This window comes from Drosophila grimshawi, unplaced genomic scaffold, assembly GCF_018153295.1.
Source record: "Drosophila grimshawi isolate 15287-2541.00 unplaced genomic scaffold, ASM1815329v1 contig_44, whole genome shotgun sequence".
In the NCBI taxonomy this organism is placed as follows: Eukaryota; Metazoa; Arthropoda; class Insecta; order Diptera; family Drosophilidae; genus Drosophila; species Drosophila grimshawi.
In genome coordinates this window covers 22537377-22562958 of record NW_025063240.1, presented here as the reverse complement: position 1 = coordinate 22562958, position 25582 = coordinate 22537377, and the positions used below count along the sequence as shown (strand labels likewise).

Genomic DNA, 25582 nt, shown 5'->3' with positions numbered 1-25582 from the left:
ACCATACACAAAAAAAAAAGAAACAAAACTAAAAACTATGAAAGAAAAGCGGAATTAATTTATTTCGATTTTGTCACACTTACCTTGCTGAAACGATCGAACGGCCCTCGGGGTGCGCTACAAACAAAGGAAGAATACAACTGTAGTTGATTATTTAAAGCGAAAAGTCAATATGAAATATTGCGCTGACGGCAACGACAAACGCATTAAAGCCAACAATAGCTGACATCAATTTAATGCCTTTTCAATAACTCTTACTATACCATATAAAAATATAAATAAAAAATATATATATTCAAAATATACAACTGCGCCACAGCAGATAAAGTAAAATGCAAATATTGTTACTGTTATACCCTGAACCCATTAGAAATTGGGAAAGGGGTATATTGAAGTTGTGCAAACGTATGCAACGGGCAGAAGGAAGCATCTCCGAGTCCATAGGGTATATACATTCCTGATCAGCCCGGTCTGCCAGCCTGTCTGTATGAATAGGCCGATTTCAGAGACTATAAGACTTACAGACTTTAAATCAGCAGATCAGGTTTAATTATTTTTATCGATAGCAACAACCATTTCACGCATATCGATACAAATCGATTAAAGACAAAAATAAAAGACACAACTGTAGAGATAAACCCTTGGTATAATACATTTTTAGGTATATTATTAAACAAGTGTAACAATTTTCTTAAGATCGGCTAAGAAACAAAGATTTCAATATCTCAAATATCTACTTTCTATATAACAGCTGCTTTGAGGTTATCTGCTCGTCGAGCACTCTCGACTAGGGCATTCTTTGCTGTCCTTTTTTTTAAATCTCTCTGTAGTTGTTTATAATTGTTTCAAGTCCAAAAACAAACACACTCAAGTTGACAGCTCAACGTGTGGTGAATGTGTTGCTAACTGCCTTTCTATGCGATTCTCACGAGTGCTCGCTGTCTCCCTCCCTCCGTCTCTGTCTGTCTATCTGTCTCTGTTTGATTTGCAGCTTGCACACAATTTGCAAAACAAAATAAAAAAAGCACAAGTTTTTCTCAAAAACAGTTTACACCAATTGTGAAAGTAAATTTAGCTACCTTTCTAGGCAATTTCCAATTGCCTTTACGAAAAAGTAAATGGGCGGGAAAAGCGCTCTCCAAAAATCTTACCTTTCTACAAAAAACGTTGCAGTCATAAAAAAAATGTATTAGAATTTTCTGTTTGTTCGCTTTGCATGAAGTTAATTGAAAGTAATAAGAGTTTCAATTTGCTGCTTTCTAATGTACAATTTTCTACGACTTTGCACTATTTGTTTCTAGTGTAACAACTTCACCTCCCGCTTCAATTCACTGGTCCATAGCAGAACAACGGCACTACATTTTTCTCTTTCGATGATAAATAGAGTACATAAATATATACACATTTATATTGTGTTTTTCGCACTTCAGTTGCACTTGGTGTTTTTGTTGTTGTTGCATTGAAACATTTTTGTGCGTGTCAGCAGCAGCTGTGTTGGTCACTAAACAACAACAGCAACGACAACACCAACAAATATAACAATAACAACTAGAACAACAATTGTAATAATATCAACAATAACAGCCAACAAGCAAAAACTCAAAAACAAAAGCATTCTACAATCAACAACAAACAACACTTTTTATGGTCCACCCCGAAAAGTGGCAGGGAACCAAACACAGATGATGGACGGGAGGGGATGGTGTGTAAGGGGGTGGGGGGAGGGTGGTGTTGAAGCTGTTGTGGCAAAAACACAAATAAACAATTGCAATTGTGAAAGAGCTGGTTGTAATTCGGTGAGCGGCTAAATCGCCTGTAAATACTTTTGTACAAGTTAACAGTTATAAATGGGCTTTTTATGAGTTGTGTGTGTGTATTGTGTGTGTGTAAATTGTGTGTGCGACAATACTTATGAAAGCTAAAGCGGAGAGAAGAGTTGAGAGTGGGCTGAAGTGTTGTAATATGAAATAAATGGTATTTGCCCAGCAATGGGCTTCATCTTCTTCATCTGTTTCTTCCTCTTCAATGATAATGTTGAGCAGCTCCGCATTTCTCATGTTGCAACATTTGGAAATTGGTAACAAAACGACAAAATCAAACAAGCAAACAAATAGGCGGACAAACGCACATATCGCCCCAGACGATGATGCTTAGAAAGTCACTCGATTGAAATGTGCTCAGAGTGAAGACAAAAGGCGTACAAAACTTATCTTAAAGTAAAACCAAACACTTGTGACTCACACAGTAAGCAATTTTTTTTTAAGTTTATTAATAACCAATATAATTATAAGTAGTTATAGCCATGTATAGCAATGAAGGCTTTGAAAGTATTTATTTATTTAATTACTATTAACAAACTCTTAGGAAAGCTTTAAGATTTGTTAAACTGTTGATAATTGGCCAGGTTCTTTATTTTGAACAGCGTTGCCTCTAAGATACTCTTTCTAATCCCAACAAAAAAATTCGTTTGAAAGACTGATTAAAATATGTTGTTTTGCTGAGAATTAAATGTTGCATTAAATTAAAATACATGGATGCAAAGACAACCTTAAAGTTAGCTACAGTCTCTGAGATGCGCTTATTTATATAGACATTCAGAAAAACTTGGCTAAATCGACTAGGCTATCGACGCTGATCAGGGGAATATACTTTGTGGGGTAATAAAATCTTTCAGTTTATATTTTTAATGCGTTTAGTTAAGCAATAACATCTAAATGCAACTGCTGTGATTTAATCGAATTTGTATGCCGTAAATATAATAATAAATAACACTTAAAACCTTCATTTTTTACTGTGCACAACGCAGTCTGTTATCTATTGAGTGTTGGTTTATGTTGTCTTGAAGTGAAATCGCTTGTCCAGGTTCAGTTTGCAGCTTCAGCTTGTTGTTGGGTAGTTGCTGCCCAAGTGGCAAGTGGCAAGTGGTTGTTATTGTTACGATTTATGGCATTTACGCAGATAGATCAGCGTTGTGCAAGTACCTCACCCACCTCACCTTTTGCGACCAACACTTGATTTGGGAGGGGGGATTTTCTATTGATTTTCTGGTTTTGCTGGCGTGTTTTCTATTTGCTGCTTTGTTGATTTGCCACACGTCCATAATGATGCCATCCAATGGAAATCATAAAAGTCAACAGCTACTAATAACAGCAACAACTCACATCTCTCCGTGTTGGTCATGGCCATAATACATTTGCCGTTGCCCCGTTGCATTTGCCGGCTTCATTAGGAAAATTTTGCGCTTTCGTCTTTCAGTGGTAAATGCACATGATGATAATTGTGCTCATAATCAGCTTGACGCAGCTGCATTTCGCCTTGACAAGTGAAAGAAGTCGAAATTTAGTTTTAAGCCCTGCGGGTGGCCAACAGTTAGGAACATACACACACAGACACAACAAGTTGGTTGCACTTTGTTTCTCTATGTTATTGTTAACGAGCAGTGAAAGTACAAAAAGGAAAAAGGTATAAAAAAAACTCAACAGAGCAAAACTTTTGCATGAATAAACAAAGTGACAGACAAAACACATTCGAAAATGGCAGTCACGCCCTTTTTTTGCTGCTGCTGCTGCTGCCAGAAATCAAAGCTGGCAACATTGCAAGCACAAAAGTAATGCAAAATTAAATGCAAAAAACAATCAGCAGAAAATAAAAACACACAGGGATATAGACAGCTGGACGGACAGGCAGAAGGACAGATGGACAGTCAAATATATGGCAAATGTCGACAGCCACCGAATGCAACTAGCAAGCAAATCAAATACAACAAGTCAGAATGTGTCAGTAAAGAGTACTCAACGAGGATATACCCCTCAAAGTACAATATGAAAATATGAAAAAAGAAATTAAATAAATAAATGTATTTGGTGCACCTACTATTCTTTAAACTACTTTTGGCTACTTTAACTACTTTAAACTTTGAAGTCTCTACTTCTAAATCGACTTGTCTGTTGTTGGTAATCTGCTTGTTACATACTTTAGCAACAGCTCCAGTATACACTCTCTCCACGTTTTATATTGATTGAGAGTATGTAAAAAAATGAAAAAACCCTGCACTACAAAAGCCAACAAATATTTATTATTACATTTTACAACGGTTACATGGCCAATGCGCATTTCCTTTGCTATGTTGTCGTTGTGGAATTTGAATGCCCTAACTGCCACAAAGAGTGCATATGATGACTGCTGATGATAATGGCAGAAAGAACTCTCTCCCTCCCTCCCTCTCTCGCATAAGAGTGTCAAAAGCACATCAACGGTATTCGCAGCGATGTAAATGAACGCCTAATGTCAGTTAATGGCAGCAATCGACCATAAAACTCAACCATAAAGCAAAAGTAGACAAAGCAAGAGAAGAAGAAGCAGCAGCAGTTGGCTGATTAGCACTTGGCTTACACAAAAATGCAGATACAGCTACAGCTACAGCTACAGAAACAGATACAGATATGCAGATACAAAGATACAAAAAGAAGCAAAACGAACTTTTTCTCTCATTTTAGCAAATTAATTAAAAATAAACCAGAATGCAAAGAAGAAGAACCTGTTTTTGCTGCTTCATTAGTTAATATTTATAGCTGGAATATTCAATTCTGATTAGCTCATCTGCAAATGAATGTATTCACAACTCGAGGAAAGAGCATTCAAAATGCTTTTGTTATTGAACGCTTTCAAATTCCGTTAGATTTTTTTGTGTCGTTGGCATTTTACAGAAAATTTGTTGTTTTAAATGCAATAAAAGTGCATTTGGCACTTTGTCTGCGATTCATTGATTAAATGCGTCGCAACGCGAATAGCGTGCCACACAGTGGCAGGGTGGCGGGGGGCAGGGGAGTATCTGCTCCCTTTTGCGTATGAACAATTTTAATTATATTTTACGTCAATTGTGAAACGATCGCAAACAGCAAACAAGAAAACCATTTTTCATTTAATTAATTGTGAAATGTGTGTGTGGCAAAAGCCAATGGCCGAAATGGCAATTGAAACCGTGGCGCAACGAGGCGGCATTAAATGCTCCAAAAAGGGCTGGGCTCGCCAAAAAATAAAAAACGGTTACCACGGCAACGGGAAAAGGGGGACCCTTTGGCAAAAAAAATATGCCAAAGACAAAAGGTGAATGGAATTGAGTATTTGCGTGAAAAGTTCATTACGCCCCAAAAGACGAAGACGACATCATGATAATTGTATGGGGCAAATCTGTCGACATTTCTGAGCTGGGTGCTGACGCCCATTTTACTGATTTCTCATACATGGGGTATAATGAAGTGTTGCAAAAGGTTGTAACAGGCAGAAGGAAGCAGACAAAAGTCGGACCCCATTATTCTTGTTTATTACAAATATACACTATACATTTATCAACTAGTGTATGGAGAGAATAGTCCTGGAAACTTGAGCATTTGGTTTGGTAGTGAAATATAAATATACTATAAAAATTACTAAACAACTTTATTTACAATTAAATACAAAAAGTAAAAAAGAAATTTAAGTAAATCATAAAGATTTTGTCATTTTTAAATGTAACTTACTTAAAAAATGATGGATAATTAAAAGATTCAAAGATGAAATTTCTGCAATTTTTGGAATTTAATGGAAATAGAAAAAAACAATCTACGATCTAAATCTTTTTTATAAGCTACCAACTAACCAAACTCCCTAACCAGTGTGAAACAGTGTTTCCTAATAAAACTCGGGAGTTCCCAGCGGACAGTCAAATTTCTTGGCACGTTTCTTTATTAAAACTGCAAATTGAGTTGCGTGGAAGCTTAAATTTATTGATATTGTTATAGATAAAATATCAATATATTCATTGAAGTTTATTGTTTGTTAAGCTCTTTCAATAATTTGAATATCTTTTTCGCAAGTGATATATTTCTCTTTTATTTTTTGTTTATTCCAATAAATTTTGAAACCCGACAACATAGTTTACGACAGTCAGGACCTTGAAACATATCAACACAAAAAGATACTTAAACAATCATTGTAATAAGAGTAATATAACAATATTAGGGCTCTCGAGCACATCACTATAGTGCTGGGGAGATATGACTTCTGATAAGCTCTGAGATCAAGAAGGAAACACTACAAATGCAATTTCGTTACAAATGCAAAAACTCTTGAGAAAACTGGGAGAATACAAGAAAACTTCATTAGCAAACGAGAATCGCCTTGCTCTATTGGCTAAACGTGTTGAATTTAAGTCATCAGCAGCGATTGCAAGTAAAATTGGGAGTGTTCTAAGCTCAACAACTGTGGGAAGGATAATCCGTAAAATCATTTTGCTGAGAACAGCAGAATTGACAAATGGGAAAAACAACTTTGCATTGGTTCATAAAGAGTGGCATGCACCAGTTGGTGGCAACTGCTTTTTTTGGTAATTTTAAATGGAATTCTGGAAAATATGGTAGGAATTTTTTGATCAGTTCTTATACAAGTCTATCACCTATTTAACAGAGTATCTGCTAGTCAAGCACTTTCTTACACATTTCTCACACTTGCAGTTTTGTTTCACCAGCTATGCAAACTAAGAGAGCGTTGTGTTTGCTATGCAAATGAGCTGTGGCAATCTGTAATTAACCAAATTCATCTAGTTCAGCTGCAGTTGCAGCCACATTGTATATATATACATACATATATATTTTTTTTTAACCAGACAATGGCCCTGCAGCAATCTATTGAACTTGCAACACACACACGCACAAACACACATCTATATACATATATATATTTGTAGATAGGTATATGTAGCTAGTTAGTTGGCCGACACTTTGGCCAGTCGCGCGTTACATTCTTGAAGTGCATATTTCTGGCTAAAGTGCATTCGAGATCGAGCAGCAAGCGTTGCAAGTTAATAAAACTTTGCAGCTTGTACTTGGACCCACAACCCTTTCCCCTCATTTCCCATCCTCATTGCCCTTCCCTCTCTTGAACCAGCTGTGCAACTTGGATGGGGCTTCATAAATTCGTAGTTGAGCGGCCAAGTGTGACGAACGAGATTACTGAAATCTTCTGGAGCAGATCCATTTTTCATAGCCGACAACTTTGCGCCAAGCAGCAAAAGCAGCAAACATTGAGTTGTCTTCAACCAACATTTGTATCTTTGTTGTCTGCTTTAGCTGTTGCTGTATATGTATCTAAATACAGCTGGGAACAAAATAATAACACCACTTCGCATAAAAGAACAAACCATTCGTTTTGCAATTTTTTCAAGTGTTGACTTTCAACTTATTCCTTAAATGTAGTACTACTCTTGGAATTATTTACTACACATATACATGTTATTATACATTTTGTAATTATTATTTATTATATATTCTATATTTATCGTTAATTTTTTTCCTTTTTTAGTAAAGTATATATTTTTCCCACAATTATAATTAAATTTTAATAATTTGATAACCATGAAATTAATGACTTTTTTTCGTCCTGACATTTTTGAAAACATTTTTGCAAAGAGTGGTGTTATTATTTTCAAAGCTACGGTAAATATGTGTGTATGCAACAAATGACTCTTGTCTTAGATATTTGCTGTCATAATAGTTGCTGCTGCTTCTGCTTCTGCTGTTGTTGCCATTGCTATTGCCTTTTGTACCTTTTACATTGTTGCTGCTCTACTTATCGCTCTTGTTGTAATTGTTGCTGCTATTATTGTTATTGTTATGATTGTTGCTGTTTTTGATATTGTTGTCTACTTGTAATCGGACATCAAAATGCGAAACTGATATTCTTACCCATATTGTTGACCAATAACAACAACAGAACGAGGCAACACAGAAGGCTGAGCTATTGAATTATGCCTTTCAGAAGAAGAAATAAAACTATGTGGGAAATTTGATATAAAAGTGATTAAGAGCTAGTAAATTGCATTAAATTGAAAGTTTTATTGTAGCTTTTGCTTTTTCCCAAGACTTTTGTTGCTCCATTTTGACAAGCAACATATTTAGTTATTTAGTCGACTCAATTAGTAAAGCAATCGATTTATGTCAAAACTGATCAAATTCAAGGAATTGTTCAGGTTCCCAATTGATTAATTGAATTACATTTTGCCGCCTGCTGCTGTTAATACTTGAATACAATATCATTCTTTTATCTAAAATTTGATTAAGGAATACTTATGCAGCAAAGTAGATTAATGCACTAGCAGATACCCTAAAGCCAGCTGGTACAGATACAATAGGAATATTAGTTAGTTCCATTTGATTATACTTTTTCTTTAACTAAATCTGTGGACTTCTTTATACTCAAATATTTTCATAATCCCTCTATGATTTTTTACACTTTTCCAAGTTTTCCGCTTTGATCAAAAGTGAACAAAGTGGACTTGAAAGGCTTATCCACGCCCAAACAGAAACGCCCATTATATTTACAGGGTGACTCAGTTAAGCGGGGGCAGCAAACAGCAAACGGCAAAAATGTTGCCAATATAAATGTTTTGCAAATTTCTTGCACAATTTAAAGGCATAAATTACACGGCGAACAATCAAAATTATAACAGCGAGCAGCAGTGAAAAGAAAAGAGAAGCACGCAGCAATAATAAGATACTGAAAATATGCATGAATGTAGGAGTCTGACTCTGAGTTTCGAGCCTGAGTCTGAATCTGAGTCTGAGTATAAATGTATAACGAACAAAAAGCAATTGTCACATAAACAAGTCTCACGTAACGGCTATAAATATGGCAAGAAAACAATGCGAGGCAAGAAAGCGCGAGGTTAACGCTGCGTATGAGTTATATTCGGTGTTGTAATGCGAACCAACAGCGCCGAAAATAACAAACAACAGCAGCAACAACAAAAAGCAAACATAATAAATAAAAGTGTAACATATGCAAATGATGATGATGAAAATCAAGAACCAAGAGTCGAGTATATGCAATGTCCTTGTCTGGGGTGTGTTGGCTGGTTGTGTGCCATAAATGAATATGCAAAAGATAAAAAGATAAAAACGGGTTGCGATGAGAGTCGATAGCGATAACGATAACGATAACCATCGCACAATTACCATAAAAAGTGCAAGTACAAATATATCCATAATTGTTAGCCATTTCAGTCGAGACAACAACGGCAAAGTATCGTTTGCCATCAAAAACCAAGCAGCCAAACTCAACACAACCACAATAAAACAACGAAAACAACCGAAAATCAAATACACTTGCAGAGTGGAGTTCAAAATAAAAACAGACCAATTGTGCCTATGGGAACTATAGGATATAGTAGTAGAATGTGAATGATTGTTTGCACAAATTTTGGTAGCACATTTGGTTTTGATAACTTGTTAAACCAAAAAGTGGTTCTAACAAGAAGTATTTAGAACAAATGTTCCCATGGCAGCCAAATATATAGGTATAGTATATAGTATTATTAGACAAAAAGTTAATCACACAAGAATTTATCTCCTAACTCTATGTCTCTTATGGGAGATGTTAATAATTAATAGTCAAAATGTTAGGAGAAAAACAAAGAAAAGGACAGACATATTTCAAGTTTTATCGCTGCAAAGCTAAATCGACTCGACTACTGAAGTTGATCGAGAATATATATATATATATACTTAAAGGGGTCGTATAAGTCCCAAACATCACGACAAAATTACATTACCTTCTGTAAGAGTATAATAAGGCTAACACCAGCATCAGTTGCGAGCTGCACGAGGAAACGGCAGCAACATGCACACGTCAACAACATGCGGCGACAACGACAACAACGACAGCTTCAACAGCAGCAGCAGCACGCCTCATGTAGTCAATTGTACAATTCTCAGGCAACACACACACACGCACACCCACAAAACACACACACACACGAAAAGTTTTTTAATAAAATTAAATTTAATGCTGGCAAATGCTGAACGCTTCGGTTTGTTCGGTTTCATTTTGCAGCAAATTGCATTACAGGCAAGAGCAGCAGCAGCAACAAAAACAAAGTGCAACAACAGCAACAACAACAGCGTGCAACAACCACAATAAAGAGCAATGCAAATGAGCTACAAACGCAATGCATGCATAAAAAATGAAAAACGCTTAAATTGCAGAGTCAGTCGATGCCACACATGCCACATGCCGCAACCTGCAAGACTGCCAGGCAGCCAGGCAGCAACCAGCCAAGGCATCCAAGTATCTGCTCCGTCGTGCAACACGATTAAATATTGTAAATGCCAAAGTTATGAGCAGGAGGCGCCTGAAAACTAGAAGTGAACCAACCCAAGCTCCACTTGGCCAACAAATGCAAAATTCGCCCACAACAATAACCAAAAGCAGTTGCCACACCTTGAAAGCCTTTTATCCCAACTGCAACAACAGGTTAGCAGGTTAGTTCACAACCACTGGCACAAACCACAAACAGACCACAGACATTCCACCAGTAGCTACAAAGTACCCTTTTTGGCCCAGCACAATTATGGCCAAAATTAAATAAATTCTATTTGTTAGATCAGCTGTTTATCGCTGCAGCAAAAACGTATTTCAATTTTAATTGCCAGCAACACCTTGAAAATATAAAACCAAACTGGTAGCATATTTTAATTATAACAAGTTTCATTATGCAGCCAGACGGACCAACAAACAACCAGACCAAAATGTCGCAGCAACAGCAACAACCACAACAACTATAAACCCAATGAGAGACCACTAAAAAGTAATTGTAGTTAAATGTCAAAGCGACAATTGTTGCTAGTGTTGTTGGCTGGCGTTGCCAACTGAAATGTTCATAAAGTGAATGGCAACAAACAACAGAAACAACCACAAGGGGAAGGTGGGCGGCTGTTTGCTGCTTTTGGCCAAGAGTAATAGAGTGCTGCAACTAAATGAGGCTTAACTCGCATTGACCACAACGGCCAAAGACGCCGAGAACTGAGAGAATTTTTAGTATCTGCTTTGGCTTCAAATTGTGTGACAAATCGACAAATTGCAGGCACTCTCAAATGAGGCGGGCAAACAAGCTACACGGCAAAAAACTGAGAACTAAATTAAAATGGGTAAAAGCGTTGAACAAGTAACCCCATCTCAGAGTCTAAAGAGCTAGGCCATCAGATTCTGAATATTAGTGCTCGTTTACCACAAGATCATTATAATTTTATATATATATTTCTATATATATATCTTCACATCAAATAGTTCAGGGTAACTCCTTGTCAAACTCTCTCGACTGACGCAAGCCTCTTTCAAAAGTCAAATTAAATGGATGCCAAAGCTGCAATTAAAAAACTCATTAAGTGAAAACCAAACACATTTTTTGATGTCGTATAAAAAATATACTTTCTTCAACGACTTAATTATAGGTTAGAGTTGTAGACGAACAGAATTGGTATTTGAAGAATTATTTCCTCATTTGCTGTTTCTGAGTTAATTGAAAATAATAATAAAAAAAAACATACAAAATAAAATACTCTTTTCCGACCACACACAGTCACATCAAACAACACACACTAAGAAACGTGGTAAATAAAATATTTAATATTTAATTTTAAACACGTAAACAAACAATTTAAATTTTGTAAATTTGTAAGCAAAGCAAACACAGCTTTAGCAGCTTGTGCTCTCATGTAAAGTTCAAAATTGGTGAAAGTCAGACAAAATAATTTGGCATAAAGTGTTCATTTCAAAATATTAAAGAAATATTGAAAAATTAACTTGCCAGTTGGAGTTAAATGTTATAATAGTGTTGCTGGACGTGTCAAAAGCGTACACAAATTTAAGATGCTAATAATGAAAGGTTTGGGGAACTTTCTGAAGGTCCTGCAAAGGACCTGGACTAAATCGGAAAGCTAACTTATAGCATACAATTGGAGACTTTAAGTTAGTTTTTAGCGTAACTTAAAGCTAAATGTTTTAGTCTATAATCCAGTTTTATTTAAAATAAAAGTAAAACTTAATAAATAATACCCAGTTAAGCTTGTCATAATAGAATTTTATTAAAATAAAACAGGAAATTCAATTGCAACACACAATTTCTTACAGTGTGCGTTTAAATGAGTGGGGTTTTGTTGGTGGCAGACCCCTGCAACAGCTTCGAGGCAGGCGCAATCTTAGCGCAAGACTAAATATGCTAATTATGCGTTAATAAGCAGACTGCCGCCTGAGAGGAGAAGGAGCGGGCAGCTCGGGACTCGGGCAGTTTGAGTTGTCGCCAGTTGTCTATGTAAATGCTGCTGACGGAATATATATATATGTATGCATATTTATATATATCTATGTACTGTTACTGCTGTGAGAGGCAATTTGATGGTCGGTTAACGCTTTGAATTTTGCCATTTGCCATTTGCCGCGACGGCTTCAACAACGACTTCAACGACAGCGAACAGAATCATTGCGAAAATTTTGTTGGCTCGAGGCATTTTAGCTTTAATTATGAACAATCAAAGTTGTTGTTGTGGTTGTTGTTGTTCTTGCTATCAAAGTTGGTGCTGCCGCTGTTGCTGTTCTTTTTGTACTTTTTGCTGCATGTCAATCAAAGGCGCTCAAGTCGTGATTTGATGATTTTGTTACGCGATTTTCTTGTTGTTTTTTGTTTTTATATCGGTTCTATTTCTGTTTCGGTTTCTTTTTCTGTCTCTGGCCAAGCCACACAAAATGGCCAAAGCGATTTGTCAAGCGAGAACCCCAGCATTGAATGCGGCTCTAAGCTGACCTGTCCTTCAATATTGGGGAGGGGAGGTTGCGACTTGTATAATGCCACGAAATGAAAACAAAGCATTTAATGATATATAAATACGCGGATTATGGTCTTATGGATTTAGGCCCACAGACAACACAGACAGAGACAGAGAGAACAGTTCAATTTCCGAATCAATCAAAAGCTTTTTGAATTCCAACTGAATGGATAAGTCCATCAAGATTAATTAAAGCCAAAAAGTTTATTATTTACTTTGGCGTTAGATCAATAAGTTAAGTTTGTGTTCAGTTATGTGCATATATATAATTAAGTCAATTATCGAATCGAGAATGATATTTGCAATTATTTACCAAGCACAGGCGCCAAACTCAAACATATCTATAGACTTGACTTGAAGTTGTATTTTATTACAACATTTCGGGCACATAAATTTAACAATGTCACTTTATAAATTTTGCAGCTCCAAAAAAAGCAGTTTGCTGTTAACGTTGACTGCTCTTTATTTATATCGTGACTTTGTTGTTAGTTGTTGCTAAACTCTGCGCATACTCTGCCCCAGCAAAGCGTGCCAGCTTTGTTATGGACAATTTATAGTCTTTTATAACTGACATTTACTTAGAGTAAGAACTAAGAGCTGAGACCTGAACATAAATCTTTACCTATCAGGTGTTATTATAGGCAATTTCCGTATATCTGAAACGATCTTGAAGGCATTGATAAAGAGATGATCAGTTCCTTTTGAAAGACGTATTTAGTATAACAAGTAGAAGTGGTCGAGAGATTAATAATATATTAGTAATATAAAATTTGTTCTTAATGATGTTCAATGCGTTTTAAAATAATCAATAATGTGATCTGGTATATGCATATCCGTTATACGTTGAAGAATTTATAATTATTGATCACAACAAGCTTCTCAACTGCCAGTCTCAATTTCATCTTAGCTCTCAGTTTAATGGCAAATTTTATTGTTATAAGTTCATTCTTTTAAACAAGTTTAAACTTACTCCAAAAGTGCATAAAATCTTCGACTAGTATTTGGCCAACTCTTGTTTTGCAGCAATATAGTTGGCTTAAATCAACTCTGATCTTTGCGCTCTTCTCAGTTGCTGTTGTTGCTTCAATTTTGTACGCTTTGGCTTTGGCTAATTTATGCAGCGAACTTGTTTCGATTTCTCATGGCGCCACAAAACGGCTACACAAAATCCACAAATATATATACATTTATATAGAATATATACCTATATATTCCGTAAATATTGTATATTATATATATTTGATTAAACACATTTTGTGCGCTGCGTTCTTAATTGCATTTACCATTTCTAATTAAGTTGTTGGTCAGAAAAATAAATCTCAAAAAAATCACAAAATATATTTGCAGACGAATAGCGAGCTGTATGGGGGGAAGGGTGGGGGTGGTTTAGCAGATGTAGCTTCAGCTTTTGTTGGCTTTGTGTCTCTTTCTGTCTTTTGGCTTTGACTTTGTCGTTAACATGAAATTCATTTTGCTCAGCTTTTTAGCCATTTACTTTTGTTCAATGCAAACGACTTTTTTCCGACCATTTTTTATTTTCATTCGTATTCCGTTTTGGAGTCTCAGTCGGGGAAGTTTACATTTTGTCTTTGTTTGCTGCTGATTCAGCTACCAGTTTTTTTCTTTCTCTTTGTGTTGTTGTTGTGGCTTGAAGCTATTCTCGTCTTTATACCATAATATTAACAAGTTTTACGAAATAACAGAAATGCAGACCACAAGAAAACAGAGTGCAGAAATTCTTATCAAAAGTATTTATTTACAAATGGAAGATAAAAACGTTTATTTACAATTGTTTGTCTTCTCTCTCGGTTTGCTCTTCTCTCTTCAGACTTTGTCTGTGCTGTGCTTCTCTTTCCTCGTCTTGGACTGCTTTAATTTTCCTTACTTAGTATTGTTTGTCTCTCTCTCACTTGCTGTGCGTCTTTCTAGGACTGCTTTGGCTTGCTTTCTCATCTGTGCATCTCGCTCCTGCTACGATTCTCTCCTCCATTGCGTCTCTGTCTCTTCGCGTCTAGGACTTCATTAATTTAGCTTGTTTTCGCAGCTTGGACACGCTATGTCGCAGCTTGCGCTTAAAGAGCAGCTCACGATTCACAGCCTTTAGATCATCCATGCTGCAAGTCTTGATGTTCTTCACCGTTCTCGAGATCAGCTCATCCGTAATCTCAATCTTGGTTCTGGAGAGTCGCAATTGGCGAGATTGGCGACGCGCCAACTCCACACGATAGAGAAACAAGTGATAAGAGACTGTTGGCTTGATAAGCTTGTCGTGATCCATTTTGGCTATTAACAACGTTTCAACTCTCTGACTGCTCTTGGTCAAGTGATCAAAGTTGCAGCAAGGTGCCACTCTTATATGCAAAGAAAGGTGAGAAAAACTGACGCTACCTGTTCCTTAACCTTTACCTGTACAGGTACACACGAACAGACAGCCAGGCAGACAGAGAACTGTAAATATTTGTGCCAAAATATTTCGTGGCTTAATCCGGCCTAATCCGTTTTTGGCTGGCAACCGTTTTGGTTTGGTTTACCACTCATAATATGTGCGCATCCATATGATCTGTATATATAAACACAAGTAAGCGCAATGAGGATGATGACCAGCAAAAGCTGCAAAATGCAAAAACGCTAATTTCAACCAGCTGCGAATGCAGCCTTGCATGAACGAACTTGTTGAGAGAGATACAGAGACAGATAGAGAGAGAGATAGGGAGCTGAAGAGGGTCGAAACGGGTCACTAACCCAGTTAAAATGTCAGCTAAACAAAAGAACTTGGCAGCACTCAGGCGTACTACATTTTGGTAATAAATACAGAAACTACTACAAACATTATGCAGAAATTAAAATAGATTGGATGCAAATGTAAAACTACATTTTTCTCAGCATCATTAAACAAAATAAATAAACTCAGCCGATTGTCTTTCGTATTATTATTTAGACTTCGGTAAGTTTATCAATATTTATATTAAAAACCAGATATAATTCAGAAATTAAAATATATTTTTGAAATCACTCTTGAAATAAAATATGTTCAAATTATTTACTTGTCAGCAATACAACAAAAAAGACACAATTGAAAATAGTTTCTATGTCAAATTAATATGTTAGAAAAGTTAGTTTTCTGAATATTTATCAATTTTTATACGTTATATAAAAACGCTATACAAAATATCAATTCAACAGGGAAACAATTAATACAATAAATACTATACAAAAAATCAAAAAATCACAAATACTCAAGGAAATCAAATAATGAAACTAATCAACGAGCAATGCCAAATTGCTTAAATGAATAAATCTTAAATTGGGACCTTCAATCAAAATCATATATTTTAATAAATACCTATCTAATGTCTACTAATATCAGTCAATAAATAAAGAAATTAACTTTAAAAAAATAAATAACTATTTAAATAAATAAATAGAAATAAAATATCATATTCATTTGAACATTTAAGAACTCTTTTAGTTAAAAATATAATAAACAAATTAGAAAACTGTATTAGGAATCGTTTCACTCAACGATTGACTACTGTACTTGCACAAATATTTGTTTAGACCTTCTGTTAAATGCTGTGTTCCTCTCTCAGACGCTATACATATTTCTTGAAAACTGTTTATTTAGGTTCATCTGCTCCGTTGGCTGTTTTTACTCATTTCCATGTTTGCCATGTGTGTCATGTGTCGCAGTGTAGCTTGTTAGCTCATTAGCGTACACACAGACACACACTCGCTCACTAGACGTTGTGAGAGTCAGAGAAACATTTTTGTAGAACTTGCTTCTGGGACATTGAGAAAACTTTCCGATTGCTGGCCCTTCATATTTTTCCACCTAACAACTTCCAGGTAATTCATTAAAATTGCTCATAATGAAAAATGCAAGTGGCAGCATGGTGGGAAAAGGGACAGCGGCGACAGAGTCCGCTTTTCGGACAGTCAGGTCAGAAAATGGCATAATCCTTTTATAATTGCATCGAGTAGCGGGAAATACGGGTGAGTGGAAAACAAAAGGTTTCCGCAGACGGATTAACAACTTTGGGAAAGACCACGCGCCGGATTAAGCATAAGCAAATGCGAGATATGCATCAGTGTTTTATGACCGCTTGCCTCCGCTGAACCGCCCCTACCCTGCCAGGCCGCTTGGCCCAGGGGCAGGTAGGTAGCCAGAGAGAGAGATAGCCAAAGGTCAAAGACGGCCAGAAACCGGGGCAAGCGGGGCACGTAGATTGTTGTTATTGACAGTTCTGCAGACAGCTTCCAATTCAACGCGCTCTCCTCAAAACTCAATGAGCATCTCAAGACCTGGCACCGGGTATAGTTGGGGGGAGGGGGGCGTGGCAGTTACTGGGGAATTGTGCGTGTTCAGACAAGCTACACAAATTTATCGGCCAACTGTTAATGTTGCTGCTGCTTTACTGCTGCTGATTCGACAATCATCATAATCAAGTCAACAAAACGATTGTTGTATCATCGAGAGCGATGGATGAGCCAACAATATCTTTTTCGTATACACTGCATTTTTAGTGGGCCGCAAGGGTATGATGAACTTGTGCAGATACATGTCACAGGCAGCATAAAGCATGTAAATAGTATAATAATAAAAATATGATAATAATAATATAGCATAACAATCTCTTTAGTCATGTCACACAGACTATGGGAGCGACACACTTTATATTTAGAAAATAAATGGTCGTACTCGTAATCAACTCGATTTTCGTTAGTAATGAGAGACATCATTTTACAGATCTTGTTTTCAAATTGATAAATTATACCCTGTTATATTATTGATCAGTTGTAAACATTTTATTTAGATTTATTCATATCGCCTAGATGAGGTCAGTGAATCTCAAATCTCAAAATTTCTAATTAAGCTGTTTCCCTTTTTAATATTCAAAACATTACTCCAGTCTATTCTAGGGTATTTACCCTTCGTCTTACTTTAGTTAGCTTTTCTGTTGTTTTTTTTTTCTATCTGATTTTCTTTACATTTTTCATATTTTCAGATTTTGTTTGTCTGATTTTATGGGTCGTTCATCGTCATTGTTTGCTTGCCTCGAGGGGAAGAGCCCGCTGCATTTTAACAGTGTATTTAAATATGGGCATGCACAGACAGACAGATAGACAGACAAATAGACGCTCAAAAGCGAGGCTTTAACATTTAATACGTACAAAATTAACTAAGAGCATAGAAATATGTATATAGATATTGTATCTGCAGCTGCAGGGTTAAAATTATGCCTAAGCATCAACTTTCACTCCGCTTATGCATTTGTTATAATTCTTATTGTTTTGTTGTTACTGTTGCAGTTGCAGTTGCAGTTGTTGCAGTTGTTGCAGTCTGTAAAGAATTTGGACAAGTCGCCAAGCGCTTTATTGTTGAGTGAAAGAAATACAAAGGCCAAATACGAATTTTCACTTTTCTTTCTCATATTTTTTTTGGCGCACACATTTTAACATAATTAAGCTGACGACGTTTAGTTGAAAAGCGCATTTGGAGCCCTCATCTCAATTAAATTAAATGAAAATAATAATTATGCGTCAGCCCATTTTTAAATAAAATAAACCCTAACCGTCTCCTCCCCCTCCTTGACTGTCCTTCAGCTTGAAGGGGCAGCATTTGGGTCGTGTGCCATTAATTCCCTTACAAATAAATATTTAATAAGCACTTCTGAGACGAGGGTCAGCAAATTATATTCCTGTGAAAATGTTGGTATATTTATTAGCGCTTCAACTTGCACTCTGCTAACTTAAAGCAATTTAGACAATTTTCCACTAAACGACGGCTCGTATAAATTTAAACGTTTCCAGTTTTAAGCTATAAATTGCAAATTGCGCCTATGTTTTGACTCTGGGGTCATCTATTTTAATAAATATAAGACAAGTAAGGGTGATCGACTAAGAGATACGCTGAATCCAAACAAAATACGGCGAAACTGCTATCTAAAGTTTTCTATCAATTTAAATGGAAACTTAATGATTTCGTAGTGCAATGTGGATGAGCTAGGAGAAGTAATTTCTCGATTGTTCTCGACTGTTAATAATAAATAAATAAATATGAAGGATTTGTAGATACTTTCAAAAATAAAGCTGCATCTTATTTAAGATTTTGTTACAGAGTATTTTGCTATCGTTCTAAGCTCCGGTATTTTCTCAGGTATCCTTTTATGCATATTTATACAAAGGTCAAATCATAAATTGCAGTTGCCGTCTTAAGCTAAGCGCACAACAAACACACACACATATCAGGCACCCACACTCCCATGTATACCTGCAGAGACGCTCGCACAACAACCTTTGTGAGGCTCGTCAAAGATAGAGATATAACGAATAATAAGTTTACAATGCCAGATCGAGAAAACTGAGGGTTTTATCCATGCACGCACTTTTGACGCCAGGTAATTAAGCAGGTCAAATTCGCAGGTTGTCGCAGGGTCAACAGGTAGTTGCAACACGTTGCAAGTGTGGCACAGACGCTGAGCTAAGCCATGCGCCTAGCCCCGATATAAATAATCCTGGTAGAATTCAACAGGACATCATTCACAGCTCATCCTGCCAAGCAGTCACAGCTCTGAGTATAATTGTGCCAAGCAAGTTTTGCAATTATGGAAAATCAACGCTGCAACAATAATCAGAATCATCGTCGTGGTGTTCGTCCCAGTGTGGGTTATCTCCTCTTTCAATATCAGAGCGAACTGACTCGTCGCCATGCGGAACCAAGTCGTCTATCCCGCACCAAAATCCACATCATTGATAATCTCGTCTCGAGAACAATCCGCCAGCTGAAACATTGCAGCGTTGAGGAACTGCAGGCCTGCAAGCGGGAACTCGTCTACAAGGAACAGTTGCGTGATGAACTGCGCACCTTGCGGCGACGCAAGTGCAACACTGCTTCCAGTTCCAGTGCCACATCCAGCTGCAGTTCCAGTTCCCCCTCGCCGGCGCCAGTTCAACCAGCTCCTCGCACGCCGCCCAAGCCAAGAGCGTTGATTGAGTCAAAGGTGTCCATCTTTGGACCCGAAATATTTGTCTAGCAGAATATGGGATATATCTATAAATCCATTTAACATATACATATATATAATATTATAAATATTGTAGTTTAATGTCTAGTTTGTAGTTCTGTTTATTTGTCTTAATTGTTGACGATTAAAAATCAAAGAATTTTAAGTTAATACACAATTTTTGTAAATTACTCAAAAATGTCAATTACAGCGAACATTACACTGCGAAAAAAGGCGCATAAGAAGAAAATCAATCAATGGGGGTAGGCTAAATGTGGAAACGAATATGGGAAAGGGGAAAATTGTGAGAATTGTGGAAATAGTATTTCTCAATCTGTTCACTGAATATTTATGAAAAACGATTAAGCTCTCAAACAGCGAGTAGAAAGAATGATGCTGATCAGGGATATATATACTCGTATGTATATATACAATAGTGTGACATAGCACTAAGATTGTAATAACATATCGAGCACAACATGCAACTCTGTAGACGATAACATACGATATCAATATTGATAATATAACATTGGTGTGAACACCAGCTAGAAAGAGGTGAGTGGATGAATAAAGGAAGTGTTTTCGAAGCGTTATTTAATTTAGCTTTGACTTTCATTAGAAACTTTTTCAGGGTATAACAAAGGTTCTCAACAACAGAATACATCTGTTCTTAAGATAAAATCGTCCCAGCAGGCTTAGTTGAAGAAAAAGCTCACAAAAGCCCTATAACCCTCGTCAGAGAGTAAAACAGTTAGGTTAAAAAGCGTTCTAAGAAACGAAATAAAGTTGTTACTAAGATAAGTATACTAAGTATGCTTAGTTAAAGAAAAAGCTTGCTTAACAAACCTTTAGTCATAGGTTGAGTCATTACAAGAACGAATCTGCATATTGTCTGAGTGTATTTTTGCTAGTTGCTGTTGTTGTTGTTGTTGTTGTTGTTGTAGGAGTGGAAATGCCTGTTCTTAAAGCCTGTTTGGTCTGGGCCAGAAAAATGTGTGCCGTCGTCGCTTTGCACAGGCAAATGCCAGTCAGACAGACAGAGGGGCTGGCAGACAGACCGACAGACAGACAGAAGAGTCGAACAGTTCCCACGAAGCGAAAATTGGCCAGCTTCAGATTCAGTATCAACAACTAAAACAACAACAACAACTACTACTACAACAACAACTCCAGCTTGAACGAAGAAGAATGCGGCTTAAAGTTCAATCGTGCACAGCAAGTGTTATTTTTTGGCTGTTTCTTGTCTATTCACCTCTCAGTGTATTTTTTTAAAAGCTTTTCAAACAAAAATCAAAGTCTAAAGAAAGAGAAATGTTTTAATGAATACATTTGTTTATAAATTTAAATTATGAATGGAAAATGAGAGAGTTAACAGTTTGACTGATTAGCGTTAACACAATTTCCGGTTCTGCCTGCCAATTAAATCATCAAACAGTTATTTTCTGAGTTCCATTTTCATACGTTGCAACATTTGCATTTGCATCTTTTTTCTATTTTTTACTTACCTTTTTGCTTAGTTTCTAGATTTATTCCGTTTTCTGGCTTTGCTTTCTATTTGCATTTATATTTGTTGTATTTGTATTTCTGTTGGAATTATGAACACATTGTTAATAAAATGGCTAAACAGAACTTGTGCCGTTTTATTATTAATTACCTTTTTTAAACACTTTTTTCGAGCACTTTTTTCGTTGAAATTTTCATTTAAATTTTTATTTTTTAGTAATTTATTTGAAAGGCTAAGCAAAAAACACACTTGGAAATTGAACGAAAGCTTAACCGATACGAAACTGAACGAAAAATGCGCTCAAAGCGCAGCAGTGCAAAGCGAACGCGACGTTAAAATTTGGAGCACACAAAAGCGAAAACTGAAAAACGACGACGACTAAAAGATCCCACAAAAAAAACAATTTAAAAGCCGAAAATGCAAATGGTAACAAAACACACGCACACAGATGCAAAGCACTTGCACACACACACATGCACACGCACACGGAACGAGAAGCGACGCTTTTAGTAGTAGTAGTAAAACGTTCGTTCTTCGGCGAAGAAGAAGACGCTACGAAATTTAAGTGTGTGTGTGTGTGTGTCGATATCGGGACGATGACGAAGACCGGGATCAAGCTAGCCACACGACGGTTCACTGACGAATGACCAAAAGTTTTCGGCTGCAGCTTCAGCTTGCTGTGCGACAGTCGAATTCGAAACGGGCTTGCGCTCTCTTTCGAACTTGGGAGAGAGCGCAAGCTCAAGCGAGCGAGCACGACAGAGAGAGCGAGAGTAGACGATCGCAAGTTTGCTGCTCAAGTCATTCGTTTAGAATTTGGTTGTTTTGTTTTGTTGGCCTATTGATTTATTATTGTTGTTGGAAATATAACTGTTTATTACATTGTGCGTTCAATTTGAGACCTCTTCTTCGTCGGCATTGAACCGTTGTTGTGCATACGAACAAAAAAATGAAAACCGGCCTGATTTGACACACATTTGAATAACTTTGTTTTGGGTTCCATCTGAGATTATACAATTATGCTTTAAATTGGTATGTGTATGTTTTTCAAATTTAATCATTCATATTTTATTATACCATTTATACAATTTATATTATGCCATTTTAATTTATATTTAAAATTAAATTTAATTAAATCTATTTTTCACTTTTTGTTTGTTTTTTTTTTCTCATATATATTTTTTGCTGATCACATTTAAATTTATGCGCATTGTTTTCATTTATTTAATGCAGCTTTCGCTGCGTGCGCTCTCTCTGTCTCTCTCTCTCTCTCTCTCTCTCTCTGACAAACTTTTACTCTCAGGCTTGCTGGAATTATGAGCACAGCTCTACTTCTTTTTCTGCCGCTGCTTACTCTCTTTGATAGTTTGCTCTGTTTACTTTACAAAATTGCCGCATTAAGTGAAGCCGACGCCGACGCCGACGTCGCTGTCGCTACATTTGCTGTTTCAGGTTTTTCGTCTACACAATGACTTCTTAACGGTTCGCCACTTAATGCTTTTCTGATTTTTCTCTGCGTGTGTGTGTGCGTGTCTATGTGAATGTGTGTGTGAACTTTTTGCAGTCGCTTTTGTCGCTTGCGCGTCGCTCACACGCTGTCTCCACTCCCCACGCCCCTCCCCTAGCCTACCTCTTTCAATTGCAGCTGTTATTGTCATTTTTGCTTTTCGCTTCAGTTTTATGCACTTTCTGCGGTTTTCATTCGCTGCTATATTTTTTTCTCTTATCAAAAAAAAAAACAAAGCATCGCATTGTCAACATTGTTTTTCTCATGTTGCGCTTTTAGGGCTGCTGCTGCCGCAAAACCAGCTGCTATCGATATGATCTGATTTATTGTTGTTGTTGGCTTGTTGTTGTCATTTTTGTTGCAAATATTCATTTACAATTTTCACAATTGGCATTCGAAACCGATTTACTTGTTATTGTCGTTGTCCCACTTTTACTTTAGCAGCGACTTGCGTTTCTGTACTCAGCCTAAAAGTAGACTCTACACTTGCACATAGATAGACAATACTGTTATTAATATAAGCTGCTGTGGTTCTTATTGTTGTTATTATTTGCTGCCAATATTCATTTGCAGCTAGCCCAATTGACATTCGTAATCGATTTGCTCCACTTTAACTTTAACAGCAAGCAACAAACCACGATATGTTTTTACGCTCGCGGCCTAAAAGTAGACTCTAAATTTGCACTCACCTTTTAGCCAATACAGCAACCATCGACACTAATTAATCGAGAATTTTGCCTGCTGTATGCGATATTTGTTTGACGCACGCGAAAAGTTGCAACTTTATTTTTGTTGCCTTTTTTGTTTGCGTGTCGAGTCGTGTTCTTAATTAGAGCACAATGAGTTGAAAATATTTGTGTATACAGCAAAAGTGCATGTCTAATTACACCCGCAACACTATTTTTCTTCTAATTGCAGCTCGAATCTGTGGCAAACAATTTGTTGCACTCATCTAATGATGACAACACACACATAATGAGCGTGCTGTATGCGGGTCTGTGTGTCTGTATTCGTTTGTTTGTTTGCATAGTCAGTTGAAACGCCACAGCTCCTCAATTATCGGAAATGTGAGCAAAATTAGAAACAATTGTTAATTGATCTGTTCGCGTTCGTTTTTAACTTTTAAATGTTAAATGTTAACTGCCACAATTCAAATCAGTGCGGCAACAACCCAAATAACAACCCCATGTAACAAGCTTTCAGATTGTGTGAGAAATATGGTCTTATCGATGTGTGGGCGTGGTCTGAAAATGAATATTCCGATCCTTGGAGGAGGTTACCAGGAAATTACCTTCCAATTTGGACACCCGTTCGTTGAAGTAAGTGGCAGTCAAGTGTCACACTTAAATTAATACATGTCTAAACTCGAAATTTGATATATTGATATATATTTATATATAAAACTCAGCAATTTGCTGAGCTGAATGCTATTTTGGTGAACATGGTGCAAGATGGGGAAAAGAAGAAGACGATGCCAAATTATATGAAATATGTGCTCGGTGGCACGGCCGGCATGTTGGCAACGATCGTAGTGCAACCGTTGGATTTGGTGAAGACACGCATGCAAATATCGGGTGCAAGTGGCACAAAGGAATACAGCAGCAGTTTCGATTGTATGGCAAAAATTTTAAGGTCCGAGGGATTGTTGGGCTTTTACAACGGAGTGAGTGCTGGGCTGTTGAGGCAGGCAACATATACAACAACCCGCATGGGAGTCTATCAAATGGCATTGGACGCGTATCGCAATCGTTTCGAGAAGCCGCCCAATGTGTTGGGCAGCTTGGCAATGGGCATTATTGCCGGTGCTTGTGGCGCAATGGTTGGCAATCCTGCAGAAGTCTCGCTCATTCGCATGATGGCAGACAATCGACTGCCAGCGGATCAGAGGCGTAACTATAGAAATGTGGGCAATGCTCTGACAAGGATCGTCAAGGAGGAGGGCATCTTGGCACTGTGGCGTGGCTGTTTGCCAACTGTGGGTCGTGCCATGGTCGTGAATATGGTTCAATTGGGCTCCTATTCGCAGTTCAAGTCGGCTTTTAAGCGCCACATCGACGAGGGTCTTGGGCTACAGATTGCGGCGAGCATGATGTCGGGTCTGTTGACCACAATTGCCTCGATGCCGCTGGACATGGCCAAGACGCGCATCCAACAGATGAAGTTCATCGACGGCCGGCCAGAGTACACCGGTGCCTTGGACGTCATTGGCAAGGTCATCCGGAATGAGGGCATCGTATCGCTGTGGAAGGGCTTCACGCCGTATCTGTGTCGGATTGGGCCGCATACGGTGCTCGCCTTCGTTTTTCTCGAGCAGCTCAACGGAGCCTATCGCAAATATGTCCTGGGCGACAAGCAGTCGGGTTCTGGTCTCTAAAAGCCCTCCTGGTAGTCCTGGTCGTTGTTATAACTCATTTTGTTTGTTTTCTGTATAAATTAAGGATAGACTTGGTATTAAAGTTGCTGAAGTAGTTATGGATAACACTCCATAAGTGCATTTTATACTGTATCTTGAAACGCAGAACACCAAAAGATCGCTTGACAGCAGAGGAAATACGCTTGTCAAACATTACCTGGGAATCTGGAAACAAGCACAAATCATCAACATATTAAATTATTTATTATAACAATTTAAGATCATCTTATATACAAAGTAAATAATGTAGCCAAAACTAAGAGCAGCAGTGTAAATATGCTTCCCAAGCTTTGGCATTAAGAAAATAATATTAACATTTCGAGATCATCTCATAAATCGCATGCGATATATTTTAAACAGCACTCTCTCACTCTCAGCTGTGTGTGTCTGCGTGTGTGTCTGCGTGTGTGTGTGTGTGTGCGAGTGAGTGTAGATCGCGAGTGAGATGTGTGTGTTATCAGCGTGTGGCTTGCAGTCAGTTGGGTTTCAGCAGCTCGATCGTGCGGTTCGGTTTCGGTT

At 37.3% G+C, this 25582-nt stretch overlaps 3 protein-coding genes across 3 annotated transcripts; 2 read left to right on the top strand and 1 right to left on the bottom strand.

Annotated features, from left to right (window-relative positions):
* Window positions 1-14646: 14646 nt before the first annotated feature.
* LOC6558090 lies at window positions 14647-14979 on the bottom strand. Its single transcript, XM_001983207.2, has one exon. It carries the CDS (start codon window positions 14911-14913, stop codon window positions 14647-14649), a length of 267 nt encoding a protein of 88 aa, XP_001983243.1. The 5' UTR covers window positions 14914-14979.
* A 4035-nt stretch (window positions 14980-19014) lies between these two features.
* On the top strand, window positions 19015-19689 carry LOC6557949. The gene is made up of 2 exons (XM_001983208.3): window positions 19015-19033; window positions 19182-19689. The coding sequence occupies exon 2, from the start codon at window positions 19241-19243 to the stop codon at window positions 19667-19669; it is 429 nt and encodes a 142-aa protein (XP_001983244.1). The 5' UTR covers window positions 19015-19033; window positions 19182-19240; the 3' UTR covers window positions 19670-19689.
* Window positions 19690-23994: 4305 nt separating this feature from the next.
* LOC6557788 (mitochondrial 2-oxoglutarate/malate carrier protein) lies at window positions 23995-25133 on the top strand. The gene has a single exon (XM_001983209.3). It carries the CDS (start codon window positions 24092-24094, stop codon window positions 25022-25024), a length of 933 nt encoding a protein of 310 aa, XP_001983245.2. The 5' UTR covers window positions 23995-24091; the 3' UTR covers window positions 25025-25133.
* Window positions 25134-25582: the final 449 nt, after the last annotated feature.

Excerpts from the sequence above, each read along its gene's own strand:
- LOC6557949 (XM_001983208.3), top strand. The coding sequence starts at position 19,241 with ATGGAAAATCAACGCTGCAACAATAATCAGAATCATCGTCGTGGTGTT.
- LOC6557788 (XM_001983209.3), top strand. The coding sequence starts at position 24,092 with ATGGTGCAAGATGGGGAAAAGAAGAAGACGATGCCAAATTATATGAAA.
- LOC6558090 (XM_001983207.2), bottom strand. The coding sequence starts at position 14,913 with ATGGATCACGACAAGCTTATCAAGCCAACAGTCTCTTATCACTTGTTT.